Here is a 22522-nt window from a genome sequence, read left to right as displayed (position 1 = left end):
ACAGATGAAGTGTAGCGGCTTAAAATTTTCGGGCCAGATATACTGTCCTCAGTCTCCCGGTGTAGTGCTCACACTATGGGGAATCCTGCTGTGGGCAGGCAGAGGGCAATATACATCCCCTTGCTCCGAAAGCAGCAAATTTCTTGGCACTGTTCATAACCACAGAAGACACATGAATCGCATTTGGTATGTTACGGAAAACATGTAGATGGCCTTCTTTTACCAAACACTGTAAACATGTTTAGTTTTGCTCTTCACATGAAACACAAATGTAAAAAATGATCATAACTGATTAAAACATTTCCCCTACACCCACCCACTAAAGCCCTAAACACCTCAGCGTGTTATAGGAAGGTCAGTGTTTTACAAGATAATTCTTTTAAAATGCAATCTTTTTTTTTTTTTTTTTTTTAAATTCTAAGTAACGCAACAACACATGTATTATAGTACTATCAAGTAGTGTCATCTTCACCTTCATCCAGGTCATAGTTGAGCTTTATGACTGTGCTGATAAAGTCACCAAGTTCTACAAAATCTGCAGTGATAATATTCACACCACTTTCTCCTGGTTTCTGAGTTCGGACCCACTGCATCATTGCAGGAAGAGCCCTAAGGAGAAAACAGGACAATAATTACTCATAAAGTAACAAGGCAAATGCATCAAGGCAGGATTTACCAACAGTGACTCCCATTGATCTTACTTGGTTTCTAAGGGAACCATGCGAGAAAGGACACAGGTTACTGCTCAGGCTTTTTGAAAACCCTTCCTTTTATAATTTTCATTCTCTGTAGAAATAATATGATGATTGCTTTGCAACTTTTCAGTAGAAAAGAATGAAAGGAAGATCATACAGGCTCACACTGATTTTGCCTAAGGGCAAGGGCATGGACCAGGTACCTTTTCGATATCATTTGGCCATATGACTCCATGGGAATTGTTTTGGATAAAGAAGTAACAGAGAACTCAACTCATCTGCGAAGCTCGTTTGACACATTCAAAGAAATACTGAAAATAGTATTTTGGGGGAAACTGGAGCAACCATGATTTATACAATGTAAGTATAGCATATACCGAATACCCTTTCTTTCCCAGTATTACTATCCTAGCCATGAATTATATTTAATGATAAACCAGTGGTTAGTAACTGAAATAAAAAGCACCACAGTCACATCGACTCTTTTCTAAAATGGTATATTTTTATTATGTCAGACCCTTAGCACAGGAATACTAGGGTGTAAAAGATGTCTGCCTAATATGGTTTGTGAATATAAAGTAATTTTTCAAACACCATAAAAATACAAAATAACTATCACAAGAAATATCTATGGCAAAATAAAGGGCTCCCTAGTCCTGCTGAGGAAGTCAAGCAGAAAGATCCAGTTTTCAGAAGACAGAAGTTAACAGAGTTCCAAAAAAATAAGGTACAGATTTTTCAGAGAAAGGGTATTTTTCAGAGAAAGGGTAATTGACCATTGGAACAAACTCCCAATGACTGTGACAAACTCTGCAGCACTTGGAGTCTTTAAATCAAGCCTGGATGTAATTCCAAAAATACGCTCTCAGTCAACCTCAAGCTGCTGAGTTAAATAAAAGAACCTACAGACTGGGCAGGGCTGCAGTCAGTTTAGATGAACATCATGTTCTCCCCTTGCTCTAAAATCTATAAATTTGTGATTTCCCCTCAGCCAGCATGTTGCACAGCCTTTCTCACAGAGGCAAGGTACATGTAAAATGTTGGTCTGACAGTAATTTAAATCAAGCTGAACCTAAATCTGCTCCCAAAAGCTTTACGAAAACAGATCTAAAGAAAACAGAACTATTAGCAGACACAGATTGTACTTGTCAGTGGCCACCAGAATCAGTCATTTTTAAAAACAACTTAGTACAGAAAAAAAACCCAAGCAGTTATAATTAGCCCCCTCTATGATTTTACACAAGAATGCACAGCGCTGAGGTTTTGCTTCAGCAAATTGTGCTTAAATCCACCGTAAGACCCATGTTTAAGCCCAGCAACGCGTTTTATTTCACTCATTCATCCAATATGACTGAAGCACACGTATGTATGCACACCAGCTCATAAAACGGAGCTTAAGCATTCTGCTATGTAAGAACCCAGCCAGCATCTTTAGATTTAAGTTTATGTAATCCCGAAAAGCTGCACTATGTGTAACTGTAACAGGCACAGGTCAGGTGTTAAATATCCAGCAATGCCTGGACTATTTGAAAGGATCTGTGAGCAATCAGAACGAGGACGGATCTCAGCAGAACAGCATGGACCTCCAAGGTGATAAAAGGCAGGTCAGAGAAGCTGAAAACTCCACTGTATCTTCACATGCCGGAGAGACTGCTGAACACTGGACAAAGACACAAGGCTGAACTTGAAAGATGGCAGTGTGTTGCCTTTGTCTTTAATATCATCCTATTTAAACTCAAAGAGTTTCAGGTTTAAAGGTGAACTGATTGATTGTAGGCAGGCACAGATTTTTTTCTTCCTTCCTTCCTCCTGCATAAGTTGATACTTTTGATATTTTACTCCCCCTTGAGGCATAATTAACTTCTTTTTGTGTCCTTTATGTGTTCTGAAGCTGGTTCTGATGTAATTCTGTCTTCACACCGTAGTTTGCCATCTATACACTTAGCCATATAGACTGAAATGCTGTTTCCTTCTCCCTACTGTGTTCTTATTAAGCCAGCCTTTAACAGATAGTCATGCCTCCTTTTGATAAGCGCTCTATCTTAAACTCAGTCTGCCCTGCCATTTCATCTCCGGTTAGGCTTGGCAGTTAAATGGGTTATTTACATTTCACTGATACTTCACACAGGACACAGTTGCATGACCCTTCGCTCATATGCAAATTGTTTATCAGATAAAGTCACAGAAATCCTTTGTTCATGAGACTAGAGAGCATTTAAAGGTAAGTCAAAAAGTGAATCAAAGTATCCAACAAAAAACTTATTGCATAGAAAAGTGAAAGAACGCAATCCTGTGAAAAAAAACACCACCTGAACAAAAGATTCCACTGACCTTAAAGATTTGACCTAGGCTATGTAACCCTGCTTATGATAGAAACGCATAGGAAAAACCCATACAGATCATCTTCCTCCCAGAGTGCCATCTTGAAAGTGGATTACATCAATGACTGTAAGAAACCACATTGCTCAGTTTCAGTACAAATATCTCACACGCTTACAATAATTATTAGAATAAGCCTGCTTTAACATTCCTCAGGGTGCCTTTGTGCTAGCAGCACAAACCTTGCTCACCCTTCCTTGTAATTTCCAGTCTCTGCATGCTGCAAACTAGTAATTGTTCTCATTAAGGGTTTTAGTCAGAGGAACAAACCATGCTGTGTAGCAGCCACCTACATGACTGTGCTCACAGAAACCAGTATGTACCATGGTCTTTGTAGATATTCTTGCAATGTGGATAAGAAATGATTTTGCGCGTGAGCATAGGCAAGCCCCTCAGCCTGCAAACTCCGATAGCACCGCTGCCTCTGTGTTAGGCAGGTCCTGGTTCTCCTATGGAGGATGTTGATGTCCACTCCTGGCAGGTCCTGGCTCTCCTGTGGAGGATGGTAAGGGTCTCACTGGAGCTCTGGCACTAACGGTTCAGACCCCAAGCCCGCAAGGGCTAAGGACAGCCCAGCTCTGTTGCATACAGGCCACACTTGCAGATACACAAGGTTAATAATCTGTGCGGTTACTCCACAACCTACAGAGGTGTAGTCATACTCTACCGCTCCATTGTGCCAGTGTAATAATTTTTCCTAATAAAACAGTGTCATGCTGTTGACAATGACAGCAATGCCACTATTGCAACTGCATGCAGGACAGTCTCTTGCTTTCCTGAGGGAAACCTCAAGTCTTCCAGCCCTCCTGTGCCTCAGCTGCCTCTGCTGTAAATGATGCAGCGAGAGCTGGATGAGTTAATCAGGAGTCCTACCGGCCTCAGAGACGCATTCTGAAGTTTCAGCGCCATGAGTAAGTGTTCTGAAGGGCACGTAAGATGAAAAGTCCTATGTTAACATGCTACAAACTAAGAGGCAGGCAGCTGGAAAAGCTGACAGACGCAGAATACTTGCAGCGCTTTAACTTACTGAGTCGGCTGTGTCCTGCAGCAGTGCAGACACCTTGCAGCCACAATCCCAGTCCTTGGAAGGAATCACTTCTAACCCTGAGGGGTTGCAAAAGCCACTGAGCCACACACACAGATAGGTGTTGTTTGCCTTAGCCTAGAGCCAGGGAGGAGAGAAGGCATGCTCCTCAGCAAAACCTGTGCGGGGAGAAAGAGAGGAGTCTCCTCCTCTTGCCCCACTACCTGGGGCACTGTTTTCATCCCGCTGCAGCTCCACCGACCTGGGTTGGGGCTGCCCAGATCAGACCCTGCCATGCCAGTAGCACTGCCCGACAAATCAGGGCAGGGAGGGGGAAGCCACAGGACTGGGGGGGGTTGAGTGGCAGTGGGGAAGGAGGGGAAGAGCATGTTACATGGGTTTGACTATGGATTGAGATCACTAATCTTGGTGAAAAATTCTCCGTCCTGAAGGAATATGTAGAATATATCATTTCTTTGCACTGACTGGGAACTAGGTGATACCAGACTGCTGCCCCTCACTCCCAGGAGGGCGAGAAAGCAGGGGGATGAAAGCGATATGACTGGATGTGATGTGGAAGGACCTCGTGTGAAGGACTGTGGTCCAGACCCAGCCCACCACTGCTGCCCCTCGGCACACCAGTGGTCAGATCCACTCCACCACCCAGGCTGCCCAGCAGCCTCCTGCAGGGGCTCTCGGACCCAACGAACAGTCTGCATGAGAAAGGGGAGAGTGAAGATCTGGGCAGCAGGGACCAACCTCTGCTGTGCAATGCAGTGTCATGCAGAGTCATTTAATGTGGCCATATTTCTTCTGAGACCAAAGCTTTTATTTCTAGGTGGCACCCAGCTAGGTCAGTCAGAGGTATTAATCATTTAGGCATGGCTTGGGCACCAGGATGGCTTACATCACACATGCAAACATGCCCTACATCACCGTTTCCAGCCTTTTTTTTTTTTGTTGAGGAGCCATGTACTTTGTCATATAGCATTGCTACAGTGATTTTCATTTACAACCCAGTAAAATCTAGGCTCAGCTTTGACAGTTATTTTATTACCTCTATTTTCCCTGTTCTGTTTGCTTGCTCATATAAACAGAAAAGTGTGCAGATTTCTTTTTAAGTTTTTCACTTCTTTCAGGAACCATTTTCTGATGCATTGAAGAACTCAGCTGAGAAACACTGCCCTAAACTACATAACATGCATAGCCCTTTTCAAAGCTATTGCATATTCAAGACTTCTTTTTTGTCTTTTATTCTATCTCTAAAGATCTCAAGTGGACTCCAATGGTATTGGATTTTGTTTAAAAAATAATAATTAAACATTCAAGTAGCTTCAGTTCAAGCAGCAAAACTGTGAGTCCCATTACGAGCTTTCAGAAAGAAAATATGACCTAACTAATTGGATTTAAATTTGCTTTAAAAAAATTGCTCTTGGGCTATTTTAGTTCAGAAAGAGAGGTGGTTGGGTTTTGGGTTTTTTTTAATGCTTGAGTCATCAAAGCCTGACAACGTGACAGAAGACTAACAACAGCAGTGCTCTAAGACAGGACCTCCTGTGGCGAAACAGCCATTCCTCTCTGCAGGGCTTTCAAGGAAGAGAAGGAGGAAAACCAACTTAGTAAACACAAAGCAAAAGGGCTATTCACTGTTTAATGAGAGTTTGGTCACTAAAGGTAGAGAACAGATTTTCTTCTGAGTGCAGGGAGCCAGTAGAACCTAATCCAGAGTGAGAAACTGGTCTCATTTACAGAATGCGATGCTGCCTAGCAGTAAGTGCCCATTACCAGTAACACCAGTGAGAAGTGAAGCAGGTTCACTTGTTCAGGGCAGAAGTGACATATGGCATTTCTTCCCTCTCCAGCAAGGCACACACCCTGCTTCCCTGCAGCCTTGTGCAAACAGGCATTACTGTTCAAGAAAAACAGCACTCCTCTGCAGGACGATGTACTCACACTAGCCCTAATCCCTATACTCTTTAACTTTTTACCCGCTCCACCCAATTCTACCCACGTTTGCAAGTACACTGATTAATTCTGGAGCCATAATTCAGCACACGCTGACTATGGCTTTTCAAGGATGCTGAGAATTTATCGCTCCAGTGGGAGCACTGGATGTCTCATGTGTCACTGAATCATAAAAAGCATGACTGGGAAGAACCTTGAAAAGTCATTCAAGTTCATCCAGCCCATCCCGGGCCGGATCAGCTACACAAAGATCAACTATACAAACCACTCCTGGCAAACATTCAATTTAATCAGTTCTTACAAGGCTCCAGTGATGGACATGTCGCAACCTTCCTCTGTATTCAGAGCATCCCTAAGTAAATATCCCTATGCATCCTCATTAGGTTCAACTGGAGTTGTAGATGCCACCAAAAATAATGGCATTAAGGTGTGCTACTCAAGGGTGTTCACCGTGTGCTCGCTTTGTTCCCACTAAAGATTTACTGTTCATCACTAAATAAGCTTCCCTGCAGAACAAGAGCCTTAGGTACCATTTCACAGTACATCATTCTACCATAATTCTCTTCTGTGGCAAAACTAGTTTAAAAGGTCCTCTTCTTTTACGTGCCAGCCATTTGTTTCTGCCCCCTGATCAAAATTTACCATTCTCTCAGTTGTGCTAATAGACCTGTAGGGACAAAATAAAAAGCAGCACATGGAAATGGTCTGGTTTAACATAAACGAATCAAACATTTTTGCTCTCCCTCTGTCCCAAATGGCCCCAGTTCATTGAAGAGAATTGATTTACACCAGGACCTCACAAATTGTTGAATTGGCATCACCAAGGAACAAATTAACTGCAGCACAGAAATTTACATGAGCTTGGCACGGATGGGCTGGGCAGGAACTCCTTCAACGCACTTCCTTACCCCTCAGATCCTCTCCAGGCAGCAGCAGCGCGGTCTTAAAATTGGCACTACCAAGGCCAGAGTAAATAAACCAGAAAATTTGGGCAACGCTGGGTGACATGTTATTATTAATAGTCTCAAGGGCACAAAGGTGGGAATTCCTTTCCCTGGATGCTGAATGGATGCTACACTGCCCACGAGCTGTCATGTTGCGAGAACTACCTACATTAAAGTCCAACAGCCCTGAATTTATTATTCTGAAATGCTTATCTATAATTCAGTCACCTCCAATTGCTTTATACAGTTTGGAAACGCATATAATCAGATAACACAGACAACTGTGCTGGGGTCAGATGAATATTTTAACGTAATTGATCATAGGCACTGTACTCTGCAGAGTCATCAGGGGCCAGATGTCTTCACCCTCCTATTGAGCTGTTCTTAGTTTTCTGGGTCTCATTTTTAAGGGGAAGCAGAAATAAGCTCAAAAGGGCCTTTCCTGCCCTCCCTTCAAAGAACATTTCAGCTGAATTTATTGAACCTACACCTCTACGCTTGTACAAAAAAAACCGCAATGGGATATTTAATAGCAGCAAACGATGGTTCTGGAGGCAATTAAAGTTCAACTTTTTTTTTTTTTTTCTGTGAATCTGTGTTATTAGGCGTTGCATCTAAAGCAATAATAACACCATGAGGAACGCAGGCAGATAGGAAAGGACTCGGTGGACCCCATATTATAAAAGATCTCATTAATGAGGCAACTGTGGTATTTTGGCTATTCTCTTGGTCAATGTAGTGGGGAGCTGAAGTGGGAAATGCCAGAGTTAAAAGCTTGACTGGCTGCCACACAAAGTGAGGCATTTAGCTTTTACATCATGACTGAAGAAGGCCTTGTAACAACACACTGTAGTTACACTACTATGGACAAATACGTGATAGTCCATAGATTAACAGGAAAACTACTGCCTGCTGTGAGGATGCCTGCGTTCAAAGCCCGGCTTTTTTCAGCGATCCAATAGCTTAAGTTAGACAAGCTCATCAACTGCTCTTTTAATCAGTTTTCTCTTTGGAGAGAAAAGTGGTGCAAGTCTTAAGCTGTGAAAACAGAAGGGGAAGAGAGATCTGAATGCTGTTCATACGTCATTCCTTTCAATCTTTTGTAGCCCAAATAGAGATAAGCCTGAACGCCCATTTGCACAGCTGCCTGCACGTGGCACAGTTTACCTGCTTTAGACAGTCACTCCTGGTCCCAGTTCCAGACACAAATCTGTCTGTTCAAGAAATGCCAAGAAATTCACAGAAATAACAGTAAGCATGGGCTATGGAAATAGGAACTGGAACTTAATTCACTGCCGGTGAAACAGAGAAAACCTCTGTGGAAGTTGGAAATCTGATTCACTCATGAAACATCAGCAAGCGGACTACAACGAAGGAATACACTTAACAGAGCTTAAATGGAAAATTATGACAAAAATAATTCCCTTTAAAAAAAGGTACAGGGAAATAGTCATTTTTCATCACTGCTGTGATCTGGACAGCACGAAGCAGCAGAGAATATAGTGAGAGCTTCAGGCTGCACATCCAAGTAATAGAAATTGGGCGTAATTACAGCTCTGATTTGAATGATGTTGTGATTAAAACAAGTCAGGAAATGAGATGGTGGGGGACAAAATTATATAGGAATATACAGTTTTTCAGTTAATTAAAAAAATTAAATGTCTACTTAATGTTCAGCATAGCCAATTAAACATTCTTTTCTTACTTTTTGGTCCTTTAAAATTTAAGTAATTTTAAATTAGGTGTCATTTTAAAATAAAGTTATTTTGAAACTGTCAAAACACGTCAATATTTCTAAAATATTAAGTTAGAAAATAGCAAGATTAAATGTTTTCCTACATATTTTCCTCAAATACAATTAGTCATCAAGTTTGACCCAATTTCATTAATAGTATCAATGGTGCTTACAAATCTGTTTTTCCAGAAAATTTCCGGTTAGCACCAAAAATTCCTCCCTGCTGTACCTCTCTCCATCTGAGGCATCACCTCTTCTGCTTCCTGCTATTGTTATTTTTGATTATATTAGCAATCGCCTCTTTGCCTGTACTGAGCTTCCTCCGCCTCTCTCTCCACCAAGCCTTTACGTGCCAAGCTAGTTTTAGCATTTCCCTTGTGAGGTCTGTATCAAACAGATACACAGCACTGAGAATCCTTATTACATCGCTGCAATTGCCAACCAGGGTTTTGCCACCCGGCACCACAGCCTGGACCACAGGCTGTGGGGGTCTACGGTGGTCACACACCCACTAGCTCCTCTGCAACAACTGCTTCATCTCACCAGCGAAGGAGACTAAGCTGCTTATTATCCTTTATACATTTTCTGGCTTCTAGCTCTGGCCTCACACAGCTAAACCAGCTTTGTTAATCAGCTGGATCCCAGAGGCAATATCCTCCTAAATAGCATCCTGGGCATTGCTGTGAATCATTTACCAGGAGCAGCCTTCCCTGAGCTATTCCTCATTCCTTCCGCTTGCTTTCCTCACAGCCCAGTATTAACAAGCCCGATGCATTCGTATGATAAAACCTGTATTACACCAATTATAATTATGGCAAATACAGTACCCAGGAGACATTATAGAATAGCCACTGCTCTTTCACAGTGAGAAATGTTTGTTCTGACTACAGCTGAGGAAGACACGCTCACGGGGCTATCTTCCTGCCAACATGGTGCCACATCAGGAGGATCTGTCCCCTGACACAGACTTCTCTGACTCCTCAATACCCAGCGGCTCCGTGAACGAATACTGCAAGGGTACCTGCTTCCCCATGCCCAGGTGGTGGCTTCTCTCGTGCCTTGAGACCAGACTGCTCCCGGGGCTCCCACAAGCAGCCTAGCAGGGAGAGGAACGCTGCACCATGTGGTCCTGTCCTCCCATCTCCAGTGACAAAGCAAGCGGCACGGACAAGACCATGCACAGCTGCCTGTGAAAAGGGGGGTTAGCGGTCAGGCAGTCCTCCTGTAGAAGAGGGCCTGGGAGGAACCTCCTAATGATCCCTGTTCCTCTTTCAAAAGCTGACAGAGCTCATCTTAAAAGCAGTCAGGTTTCTCCCTCCTGCTTTTCCAGCTGTAAGACTGTTGGAAAACTTGACTGCTGTGATGGCAGGGAGCACTGCTCTCACTTCTAGCCTACATTTGTTTAGTCAGTGTATAACAGTTGCTCTTGTGAGAACACTGGCCTTTAGCCTAAACTGTTCTTTTCCCTCCCCGGTATTTATTCCCCTGTGATATTTATAGACAGTAATCACACAGCCTCTCAGGCTTCATTGTGCTAGGATAAACATGACAAGCTCCCTCGATGTCTTTAGCAATTCATTCCCCTGACTATCCTAGTTAGTAGTTCCTCTCTGCATCTGTTCTAATTTTAATCTACTCCCCAGAACACGGATGGTCAGAATTGCACAGGATATCCAAAAAGATATCCTACCTGCACCTTGGCAGTAATATCACCACCTTTCTGCACGTGCTGGAAATGCCTCAGTGCAGATCAAAAGGATAGCTGCCGCTCTTTTTCCCAGATGCTTTCCACTGAGGACTCAGCTTTAGTCAGCCAAGGGTGACACTCCAGCATCTGCCGTGCCCATCTTCCCCAGATGATGAGATCCCACCGTACCAGAGCATGCTCCCACCGTTATGACCTTGCATTTTATACCACAGAATTCCAGCTCACTTCTAAATACTGTAGGCATCCAGTTCTTGCTGTATGTTACCCCTCAGCCTTACCTCTTCTGTGTTAGCAGCAAACGCCAGTAGCAGTCTCCTACAGCTGAATCAAAAGTCCTTCATGGAAATATTAAAGATGACCAGGCTCTTTGAGGAATGGTACCATTACCTTCTCTTCAGTCTGGTACTTCCAACCAGTCTCAACTCCATTTCTGATTCCCAAATTCCATTTTGCTTGATAGTATCCTACTTAAGACTTTATCAGCTACATTACTGAAATCCCAAATTTTTCCTGTAAAATTTCCATAGAATTAGTTACAAAAACAAATCAAGATCATTTGACACCATCCACCTTTGGCAAAACCTCATTAACATTTATCCTACTTTCCATTAACCTCTTGTATCTTTAATTATCACTTCTTTCCAGTTAAGCTCTTCAGTCTTGCCTTCTCCTGAAAGCCTGGGGGGGCTCAGACCATTCCCCTGCCATTTTTAGATAAGGGTGTTATGTTTGCTGCTTTCCACTCTAAGCCACTGTTTTCATAAGGCTTCTTTAATGTGTGCAATGGTCATGCTAGTCCTTCAGCAATTCTGCGATGGAGATTACACGCTCTCCTCTCGGTTTGAATGTATTCACTTCTTACAGCTTTTATACAGCATCTTCAGGATGTGATATCAGGAGTCGCAAAGAAGGGTCCAAGAGGAATCCTGACAATTCAAACACTGGATGAAAAACTAACTTCTAAGCTCCACACTGAATATAGTAGAACTTAACATCAAGAAAAACGGGATTAATACAGTTATTTTAACCAACTCACAAGGGCCTACCATTAAGGTAGCAGTGGTACAGTTTACTTACAGCACTGTGCAAAGGAATCCACTGGAATCACTCTGGTAGATATTTCTGCTGTCCTTTGAGCCATCCTTTTTAACATTCATTACTGGCAGATTTTGTAATCAAATCGTAACAGTAATTTATCTTTTAACTCAACCTTACAGCCAACAGTCTTGAAATGTCTAGATGATGCAGTCCATGGCAACATAACATGACTGACAGCAAAATTCAGATCAGACATAAAGCTGAGTCAGACTCTTCCACATTGCATAGTTCTGAATCACTAACTCTAAACTACATATACTATCATGCTGTCCGCCTTGGCTTCAAAGAATTTTAAATTTTAAAGAGGGCAGTCACAGCATCACAGAATAGTTCAGGTCGGAAAAGACTTTTAAGATAGTTGAGTCCAACAGTTAACGAAGCACTGCCAACTCCACCACTAAACCACGTCCTTAAGCACCACATCTACCTGCCTTTTAAATACCTCCAGGCATGATTACCCTTGATAGGACGAGGGGTAATGGGCATAAACTTGAACATAGGAAGTTCCATCTTAACATGAGAAGGAACTTCTTTACTTTGAGGGTAGTGGAGCACTGGAACAGGCTGCCCAGAGAGGGGGTGGAGTCTCCCACTCTGGAGACATTCAAAACCCGCCTGGACGCTGTCCTGTGCAACGTGCTGTAGGTGACCCTGCTCTGGCAGGGGGGGTGGACTAGATGATCTCCAGAGGTCCCTTCCAACCCTAACCATTCTGTGAATTCTGTGAATTCTGTGATGACTCCGCCCCTTCCCTGGGCAGCTTGTTCCAATGCTTGATAACCCTTTCAGTGAATAAATTTTCCCCCAGCATCCCCTGATGCAACTTGAGGCCATTTCCTCTTGTCCTGACGCTCATTACTTGGGAGAAGAGACCAACACCCATGTTGGGCCTTTTCACTTTTGGCCAAAATAATGAGGTTGAACTTTCCTAGAGAAAATTTAAAAACAGGTTCTGACTTATTTTTCTTGAAAAAAAGTAAAGGTCCTAGCGATGTGCCACAGTATTATTTGGACGATAGTGTCTCGCTGAAGAACTCTGTCCTTCTGTGTTCGGTACCATGCACACCAGGTGAATTATTATTCTTAATAAGACAGCTGCTTTGCTTGGCCAGTGGTATTCACCCTATAGCTAATGGATAAAACTATAATTTCCAATAGAAATAAGCAAAATAAAAATGGACATTAGGAATGAGAGAAAAAGTATGACACTGACTGCAAACTGTAACTGGATCAACAGTGATATCAAGGGGCAAGTAAAGTCTGGGTACTTCAGTACTAGACACCCACTGCAGTATTAAATAGATTGGCCCAAAACCAAGAACTGCTGTTGAGTGAGAAATTCTAGCATTTCAAAATGTGATTTTGTTTCGAATTAGAAAGCAAATACAAAATGTTGGCCTTTCCTATCAAATAAAGTTCAAGACCTATTTCTGAATAGAAAAATTAAAAGCTGAGAATACAGCAACAGCATTAAATATTGCAATTAACACTGTAACATAAATCTGAAGGCAAGACAGAATTAATAGAAGTAACAAGTTGAAATGTTTTGACATAAACTATTTTGCTAAAATAGACTTCTCCCTGGAGAAAAACACTAAAAGATGTACTCCTGTAAAAAACAGTAGACATTAAGATATTTGCAGTTTTCAATAAAAAGCTGCACCAATGGGAAAAAGAACAAATGGTTTTGTAATTTCTGTGTTAAAACAATTTACACAAACGTGCACTTGCTGCCACATCTAACAAAACAAACAACTGTAGACCAAATTCCTAAAAAAGAACCAATACACTACTGATGTGATCTCAAATTAGCTTTAAAAACAAAAATGTTTTGATGATTTGGAGAGCTCTTACTAGTTCTGATCAGCACTAAAAAAAGGCACACATTGTGAGAAGTCTCATGTTTCCAGTAATACTGGTAACTTCTGAACTGATCTCATATTTTATTTAATGAGAACTCCACACTGATAAACTAGGGTTGCTATACAACAAATGAAACAAACCACACCACAGACCATCAGGGAAAAGGTAGACTAAAAAATGCATTATGTAGCTTGTAAAAATATAGCAAGGGATTGCAGAGGACACATCAAAGATAAACTAAAATCCTCCTGGAGTGAAGCCAGGATAGATATTTGGTTGAGAGACTCCATAACAAAGAAGTCATAGAATCATGGAATGGTTTGGGTTGGAAGGGAGCTTTAAACGTCATCTAGTGCAACCCCCCTGCCATAAGCAGGGACATCTTCCACTAGATCAGGTTGCTCAGAGCCCCGTCCAACCTGACCTTGAATGTTTCCAGGGATGGCACATCCACCACTTCTCTGGGCAACCTGTGCCAGTGTTTCAACACCCTCATCGTAAAAAATTTCTTCCTTATATCTAGTCCAAATCTTCCCTCTTTTAGTTCAAAGCCATTACCCCTTGTCTTATCATATCAGGCCCTGCTAAAAAGTCTGTCCCCATCTTTCCTGTAGGCCCCTTGAAAGGCCACAATAAGGTCTCCCCAGAGCCTTCTGTTCTCCAGACTGAACAATCCCAACTCTCTTAGCCTGTCCTTATAGGAGAGGTGCTCCAGCCCTCAGATCATTTTTGTGGCCCTCCTCTGTACCTGCTCCAACAGGTCCATGTCTTTCCTGTGCCGAGGGCTCCAGAGCTGGATACTGTACTCCAGTGGTGGTCTCATCAGATCCAAGTAGAGGGGCAGAATCACCTGTAAACCTGCTGGCCACACTTATTTTGATGCAGCCCAAAACATTTTTCCAGGTCCCTCTGGATAGCATCCTGTCCCCTCAAATGTGTCAACTGCACCACTCAGCTTGGTGTTGTTGGGATATTGAGCTGTTGGTCACTACCTTCTGGATGCGACCACTCAGCCAATTCATCATCCACCAAACAGTCCACTCATCAAATCTGTATCTCTCCAATTTAGAGAGAAAGATGCTGTGGGGGACTGTATCAAAGGCCTCACAGAAATCCGGATAGATGACATCCGTACCTCTTCCCTTGTCCACTGACATAGTCACTCCACCAGAGAAGGCCACAAACTGGTCAGGCAAGACTTGCTCTTGGTAAAGCCATGCTGGCTGTCTCAAATCACCTCCCTGTGCTTCCTGTTTTCCCATAGCTTCTAAGAGGATCTGTTCCATGATCTTCCCAGGCACAGAGGTGAGGTTCACAAGTTGGTAGTTCCCAGGGTCCTCCTTTCTACCCTTTTTTAAAATAGGTGCAATGTTTCCCTTTTTCCAGTGACCGGGGACTTCACCTGACTGCCATGACTTTTTGAATATCATGGAGAGTGGCTTTGAACTACATTAGCCAATTCCCTCAAGGACTCTGGGATGCATCTCATCAGGTCCCATAGGCTTTTGTATGTTCAGGTTCCTCAGGTGGCCACGAACCTGATCTTGGGACTTTTGGACAGTGGGAGGGACTTCGCTCCCCCACTCCCTGCCTTGCAGTGCATCCACTGGAGAGGTGTGGGAAGAGAGGTTGCCAAGAGAGGTGACTCCCTCCTCCTTCAGCATGACATGGAGTCATGCTGGAGCACTCCACTCCATCGGCACAAAGAAACACAGACCTGTCATGCCAGCCATGCACTGAATGCGAGAGTTCCTGAGGTGACTCACTCTCCTCTTGTGGGATATGGACCAAGCTACACATTCACCACAGGGCTGTTGAGTCCCCTTCCTCCTACAGACCTGTCACACCAGATGCTGATGGTGGTCGGCCTCAGCTGAGCATCTGCCTCGCATCAAGAATCAAAGACCTGCCAGAGAAACCTTGCATCCCTCCACCCAGCAGTGACTCAGGCGGAGATCTGCTGGACAGCACAGCCTCTATTAGGGTGATCCAATGCACTGGTATATTGTGCATCAGCAGACACGTTATTTAAGAGATTTCACAAGCGTGGGCCTGGAGAAAAGTACACACCACTTAAAAAAAAAAGGCAGATGTGAGTCTGCATCTCAGAAGAGACATACCCTGAGAAGAACAGCACAGCCCGTACGGTCAATGCTGTCTGTAAGCAGAAGAGAAGCCCAGAAGTTTACTGAGAGACAATTACAGTAACTGAGTCTTGTGGTCAGTCCATCCAATGCATTATTTCCAGCTACTACAGAAAAAAAAAAGTCCCGTCTGAGCTGGAAAATATTTTTCAAACAACAGCCCACTTATAACTCTCATGAGAAATAGCTTAGAAGAAAAAAAAACCCAGATGTTCATCATATGGTTTACTACTTCCACAAATGTTCCTCAGACTGCAGGGCTCAAAGGAGGATCTTTCCACCAAGAGAACAGCGTTCGGTTGGATTTATGTCTCTGCTGTTCTAGCGCAGCCAGATAGTAATAGCACTGAAATACCGTCTGATGGGGAGAGGGAGCCAGCAGCAAACACCACTACGTGAGACAGATCATTATCACCCTCTCGGCTGAGATTAGCAACAGGCTCAGAAGAACTTACTGTGCCTGGTGTGAGTGCAGACTGACAGTGCAGCTCTCAGTTCCAGTGCCGCAGTGGTGACCTTACTCACCGCTCCTGGCTGAGCTCTGTCCTTTACCTTCTGCAGAAGGATGCTTAACAGATGGACCAAACCGGGCACAGAGACTCGCCACGCCGCATGCTCATACTTTTCAGAGAGACAGCACCGGCCTTAGACAACACCCATGTACCTTGATGACCTTCCAGCAATGAGTTTCAGGACTGTCTGGCTAGCACCCGATGACAGCCTGAAACATCCTCTCTGGGTGCAATACTCCCTTTCCCTAATGCCTCCCAGAGGCAACTTTAAAGGCCGATGGTAACACTCTGGTTTCAGATTTAATTATTTCATCTTAACTGTCCAAATCCTAATCATCACCGCACACGCAGCTGAAGTAGAAATGAAACTTGCTGGGCTGGCTGCTTGCAACAGCCTAGAGGAAGAAATGAAAGCAAAGTAAAAAGACTGTATAGGGGAGGAAAGAGATGGCAAAAGGCAGCTAAGGAAAGGGTGCAACTACAGCACTCGTGAGCAGAGGCAGATCCTCCTCCTGAAGCAGGGATGGCAGTGACGAGGCCCGCACAGCTGACAGGTCAGTTGAGACAGCACGGACGGGTGGTGAGGAGCTGAGTCCTCACTGCTTCAGCATCTTCCTCTGTCAAAGGCAGGGAATGGAGGGGTGGCCCTGTTGTTGCTCTCCTCCGGTATCAGCAAAAGCAAGGCTAATCGTAATGAACTTAGCTCTGAGAAAAAGCCAGCTCACAAGCAGGCAAGTTTCTTAGCAATATCCACGCAAACCTTGGCCAACAAGGCAGCAAATGCACTGGCTAAAATAATCCCTTCCTAGTTATTCAAGCAACACAGTACACTACTATACCTGTAGGAATTATCCAGATTATGGCATTGTCTCAGAGATGTAATTTGAATGGGTCTCACTGGAAAAGGAGAGAAGCCGGTTTCAGACTTCAGAGTACGTAAATCCAAGTAGGAAGGGAATAAAGGTCCATGGCTATCCCCAGTCATTGTCCAGCAGCAAAATTAAAGAGCCCATCACCCATCATTCTTGATTTACTACACAACGGTGTTTGCTGGCACAACTGAGAGTACCACAGCGCTGGTTTAAAGAAAGTTAAGCAGGTTTTGATACCACATCATAAAACAAATGATGGTAAGGTTCCTCCTTTATGCTATAACTCAGAAAACAAGTTTTCAGTGGGAAAGGGCCTGCATCTCACCATGGATCCTACTCCACTCTAACCGCTCAGTTTCCTTCAAATCTTAATACTATTTTATGATATAATATATTCTGGATAACAGTTGCTTAGTTACAAAAACTCTCAGATCAAGAGCCACAATATTAAAATCTTGCCAAAGGTCAAATCCCACTGTATGATCATTCCGTGTCTTAAAGACATGTCTTTTATTATTTTTCTTAGTGTCTGAGATAAATACTGAAAGACATTTTACTATAATAGGCTGTGATCCGTTGAAACAACTGTACAGCCTAGGACAATACATGCAATGTTATCATTATAATTGTAGACAAACTCTTATTATAATCTCTGATTACATGAAGTTTATATCTTATCTACCAAAAGAAAAGAAAAAATCAATTCTGGAAGAAAACAGAATTATGAAACATTTGCCTAGGAGTAGAGATCAATAAAATGAGGTTAAAATTTTCCAGGCTTTAAGAACAAAATAAATCAAAATAAGCTTTGTATTGTAGCAAATCAGCATCTTTCACAATAACAGTGGCTCCCTAAGAAAGAATTGCATTGCACCCCACAGACATTACTGAATTGTTAGAGAATAAACTTTACCATCTCTGTTTTAACAGAAGAAAAATAAGGGCATTTTCATAGCCTATGCAAGTTCTGCATTATACAGAAGGCGATCCACGACCAAGACCTTTGGCCTGGCTGTCCTCCCGACTTACATGTCCATTTCCACTCCCCCTGTTACAGACATCTCTTTTGTACCAACGTGGCACCAGGGTGCCAGAACCCCTTACGGCTTCCTCTGCATGCTTTGCCCCAACACAGCTCTGGCTATAGCCTGCATGCCTAACTGCTCACTCAGTCCACAATGACTTCTTGTTTGTGACTACAGGGGAGCATTTAACAAAATTAACTGCAGGCTTGATGTACCTTCTGACAATGGATCCAAGGGGCTTTCTGTAGCCACGGCTTCCTTAGCCTACCACCCAAGTGGAGATAGCCAAGTGACTTCTCTAGGGACAATGTGGATGCATTGTCTCTAGATTACAACTGAAAGCCCTCTAAGGCCTTGGAGGATGCTGAGAATCGCCCAAATCCATCTGGAATGATACAGTACGTGCAACTGGGTTTTAAGAGCTCACAGGAAATTTTTTTTGACAATTTCTATCCACATCCTACCACTCCAGGACCATGGAGCAGCTACAGGGGATTAAAATTCAAACTTCCAAACATATGCATGGTACTGCATGTAAGTTATCCAGAACTGCTCAGTTCACTGCTCAAAAATTGCCAAGGATGTGCCTATAGACCTATTTACTCCTATAGCCCTGAAGGTAATGGTTTGCAGCATGCAAATGGATGTTGTCATACCTGCTGAGTTTGTATTTGCTTAAGTTTGTACTAAATGTCTTTGTATAACAGAAAGTCATTATCAGCTTGAAAGGCACCTTGCGAATACAGCTGGAAAAGCTTGTTTGTGTAAATCTCTGTGCTCACTTCGTACCTTTTAAACGATGAGGAGAAGGACCAACCCATCAAGGAACTGTTCCCTTCACAATGAGGTAAAAGCAGCTAGGCAGACCCAGGCCCAGCATCAACAAATGCATTTCCCCTGGGGTCAGCTCTTATTAGCTTCTATTAGCTGTAGTTTCCTTAGTGATCTCCATAATGTCAGAAAGATCAAAGAAAACCCAACTGACTTAATGAGCCATTTGCAATTTCACTACAGCAGCCGTGCAGATTGAAGCATGAAATCTTTGAGACAAGTAGATGTTAGTGACAGCTTACAGCAGCGAAGGAATGAACGTTTCCTTTTCGTGATGAAAAACGCTTGCTGCTTTCTGTACACGCAGGGTCAGACTGTGCTCAGCGTGTGATGATGGGATCACACAAAATATCTTTACAAGTAGTCACACAGCACATACTGTACCTGCAAGCAGGTGTTTGGGTCCATAGCATGATAAAAGTCACAAGGAGGCCAAGTAGAGGAAAAGACTGTGAGACACCCCCACCCCCCACAAGAAAACACCAAGCCAGCAACCCCAAACAAACACCCCAAAGCTAAGCCACCGACAATGCTGGTGGTCACAGAGCTGGTGATCACCATGCCAACTTCCTTTCTGGACTAAATCCCACAGGCTAATAAGTATGTAGATAAATACTTTTACCTAACAAAGTTACTAAAAAACCTGTGGCATTTTAATACTATTCCAGGTTCATGACCAACGCCATCAGACACAACCACCTAGAACTTCCCAAGGGAACTCTATACTAAAATCCTTGTGCAGACAGATGCTGTGATGATGAAATGCCACAAAAACACCTGCCAGCAAAATCAGCCTGAACACACACAGCCCATTTGAGATTTTACTGTGCACTCCTGTTGATGTGGCAGATAGAGGCTTCAAATGAAACCAAGGTCTCCCTGTGCTGCTCTGTGTGCAAACACGGAGATTGCCTCTTGTGTGGAAAGATTAGGGAAGCAATTAAGGACAGTTTGCAAAAGAACAGAAATAGCAAGGATTTGGCTGGATTGCCCAGAGTACTTTTGAATTCCCTAGTAATATACCACAATGATAGTTTGTGCTGTTGTAAAATCACCAGATTTTGGTTATAGTAGAAGTAGAATGTTAGGGCACTGTGTTCTGAAACTCGTAATCACAGAGCCCTCACTAGGTAATTATTGTTCTGTATCAAGGAACAAGTAGAACCCAGGTGAAACAATGAAGGATAGAATAGATAAGTTTTGTTTGAGTCTAGTAATTATAGAAACCTGCTATGCGCTATGCACCAGTGATGCTGCTTAGAGACCCCCCCTTGCCCTTCCCATCTTGATTTAAGTATCAAGAACCAAATCAATAGATATTAATAGAAATAACCATTGATTATTTGGATATGGGTATTGATAGTAATATATATATAATTAAGGGGCGAATCAATGAAAATCAAACCCATAATATGCATTTGGTAACTAAGTATAATCTGAACTAACTGTTGAACAATGTGGCTTTGAAGTACCTGTCAAGAGAGTGATAAGTTGTAGGCCTGGTTAGCAAACCGAGAAAATCTTCTGGAGGTTCCAAGATTAAAGCAGGGGACAAGACTCTGTGACCAAGCTGAGCATGTGCAAGGATCAGGTTCAACCAGCAGACACAGCAAGGAAGACTATGGACGACCACCAGAGGACCCTGGACGACCACCAGTGTACCTGAAGGCGCATGCGTCACGGACATTTACATATATTAATGAGCTCTCAAGAATCTTATTATTATGTTAATTATTTCCCAGAAATGTGATGAATATGTATATTTTAATTGTATATAATTTTCGTAGTGGAGCAACTCGGTACACACACTAGGTGGAGTGATCCCCTGTGCTCCAAATTAAAAGTAAATCATAAAAGTAAATCAGCAAGAAGCTGCAAGAATGATGACCTTAGATGAATGAAGGGGACCGGAGGGGAACCCAGCTGAGCCTCTGATTACAATTAGGCTGAGAGATTCTAAAGTTGAATTTTTAGTAGATACCGGGGCAACATATTCGGTTTTAAATACTTGTAAAGGAAGCCTGGGAAATAAAACTGCTAATGTAATTGGAGGGACAGGGAAACAGGAAAATAGGCCATTCCTTCAACCCCTGGATTTGAAATTTGGAAATAAGGTTATTACACATGAATTTCTGTATATGCCAGAATGTCCAATGGGACAGGATTTGTTATCCAAATTCAATGCACAAATAGTTTTTGAGGAAGGGGATATTCTTTTGAAGATACCTGAATCAAAATCAGGGGAAATATTAGTGGTATAAGAAAAAGTAAAAGTACAGGAAATACCACAGGAGGTAGATGAGGCTGTGATACCTACGGTCTGGGATACAGAAATACCTGGAAGATCGAAGGTAGCCCAGCCTGTAAAAAACTGAACTGAAAGAACATGCAAAACCAGTAAGAATAAAACAGTATTCAATAAAACCTGAAGCTAGGCAAGGAGTTAAGAAACTGATTGATAAATTTTTAGAATATGGAATCCTTGAGGAGTGCAAATCTGAATATAATATTCCAATCTTACCGTTTAAGAAGCCTTCAGGTGAGTATAGGTTAGTTCAGGATTTAAGAGCAATAAATCAGATAGTAAAAGATATTTACCCTGTAGTTGCAAATCCATATACCCTCTTAACGGCCTTGAGGGAAACCCATCAGTAGTTTATAGTGCTTGATTTAAAAGATGCTTTCTGTTGTATACCTCTGGACAAGGAAAGTTGAAAACTGTTTGCCTTTGAGTGGGAGAATCCACAAATGGGATGAAGAACACAATTAACATGGATGAGACTACCACAAGGATTTAAGAATAGCCTGACAATCTTTGGCAACCAGCTGGCAAAAGAACTTGAGATGTGGAAGCAAAATGATTCAGAGTTACCTGGCCATCTACTGCTGCAATACGTGGATGACATATTGATTGCCACTGAGGAGAGAAAAACCTGCATCAAGGTAACAATAAGCCTTCTAAATTTTCTTGGACTTAATGAGTATAAAGTATCCAGAAACAAGGCTCAAGTAGCAAGTCAAGTTGTCATATACTTGGGCTTCGAAATTTCAAAAGAATGACAACTGGGAGCAGATCGTAAAAGAACCATTTGTAATATCCCAGAGACGAACAATATTCACGAACTAAGGGCCTTTTTGGGAATGGCTAGGTGGTGTAGGTATGGATCATTGAACTATGGTCTAACAGCTAAACCACTGTATGAGGCCCAAAAGGGACCGCCTCCCTTTAAGTGGGGCCCAGAACAGCAAAAGGCCTTTAAAGAACTACAACAGGCCCTGACGACTGCTCCTGCCCTGGAACTGCCAGACTTAACTAAAGATTTCCAGTTGTTTGTTCATGAAAAATAGTATCTGGCACTAGGAGTACTGACTCAACGGATGGAAGCTGGAAGAGACCAGTGGGATACTTCTCCAAACAACTGGATACAGTAAGTGAAGGATGGCCAACTTGTCTTCGAGCTGTTGCTGCTACGGTGACACTCATACCAGAAGCCCAAAAATTGACTTCGGGATGAACAATAGTGGTATATGTACCACATATGGTGATAATGGTTTTGGAACAAAAAGGGGGTCATTGGCTTCCTCCCAGCAGGATGATGAAGTATCAAGTAATATTGACAGAACAAGATGATGTGATACTAAAAACAACTAACCTAGTCAATCCTGCAGTTTTTCTGAATTCTGTACAGGAAGAAGGACAACTGGAACATGACTGCTTAACTACCAT

The 22522-nt window shown here is 42.7% G+C and overlaps 1 protein-coding gene across 1 annotated transcript in view; it reads right to left on the bottom strand.

The window, feature by feature from the left end:
• Positions 1-413: 413 nt before the first annotated feature.
• Positions 414-22522, bottom strand: part of PLCXD3 (phosphatidylinositol-specific phospholipase C, X domain containing 3) — a 31051-nt gene continuing 8942 nt past the window's right edge. The window contains exon 3 of the mRNA XM_009894705.1: positions 414-609. Within this exon, the coding sequence (XP_009893007.1) occupies positions 453-609 (157 nt within the window). The 3' untranslated portion in view covers positions 414-452. The remainder of the gene's footprint in view (positions 610-22522) is intronic.

Source organism: Charadrius vociferus, unplaced genomic scaffold (genome assembly GCF_000708025.1).
Source record: "Charadrius vociferus isolate BGI_N301 unplaced genomic scaffold, ASM70802v2 scaffold450, whole genome shotgun sequence".
Lineage (NCBI taxonomy): Eukaryota > Metazoa > Chordata > Aves > Charadriiformes > Charadriidae > Charadrius > Charadrius vociferus.
The sequence above is the reverse complement of the archived record's forward strand: the minus strand, read 5'-3'. Positions and strand labels throughout refer to the sequence as shown.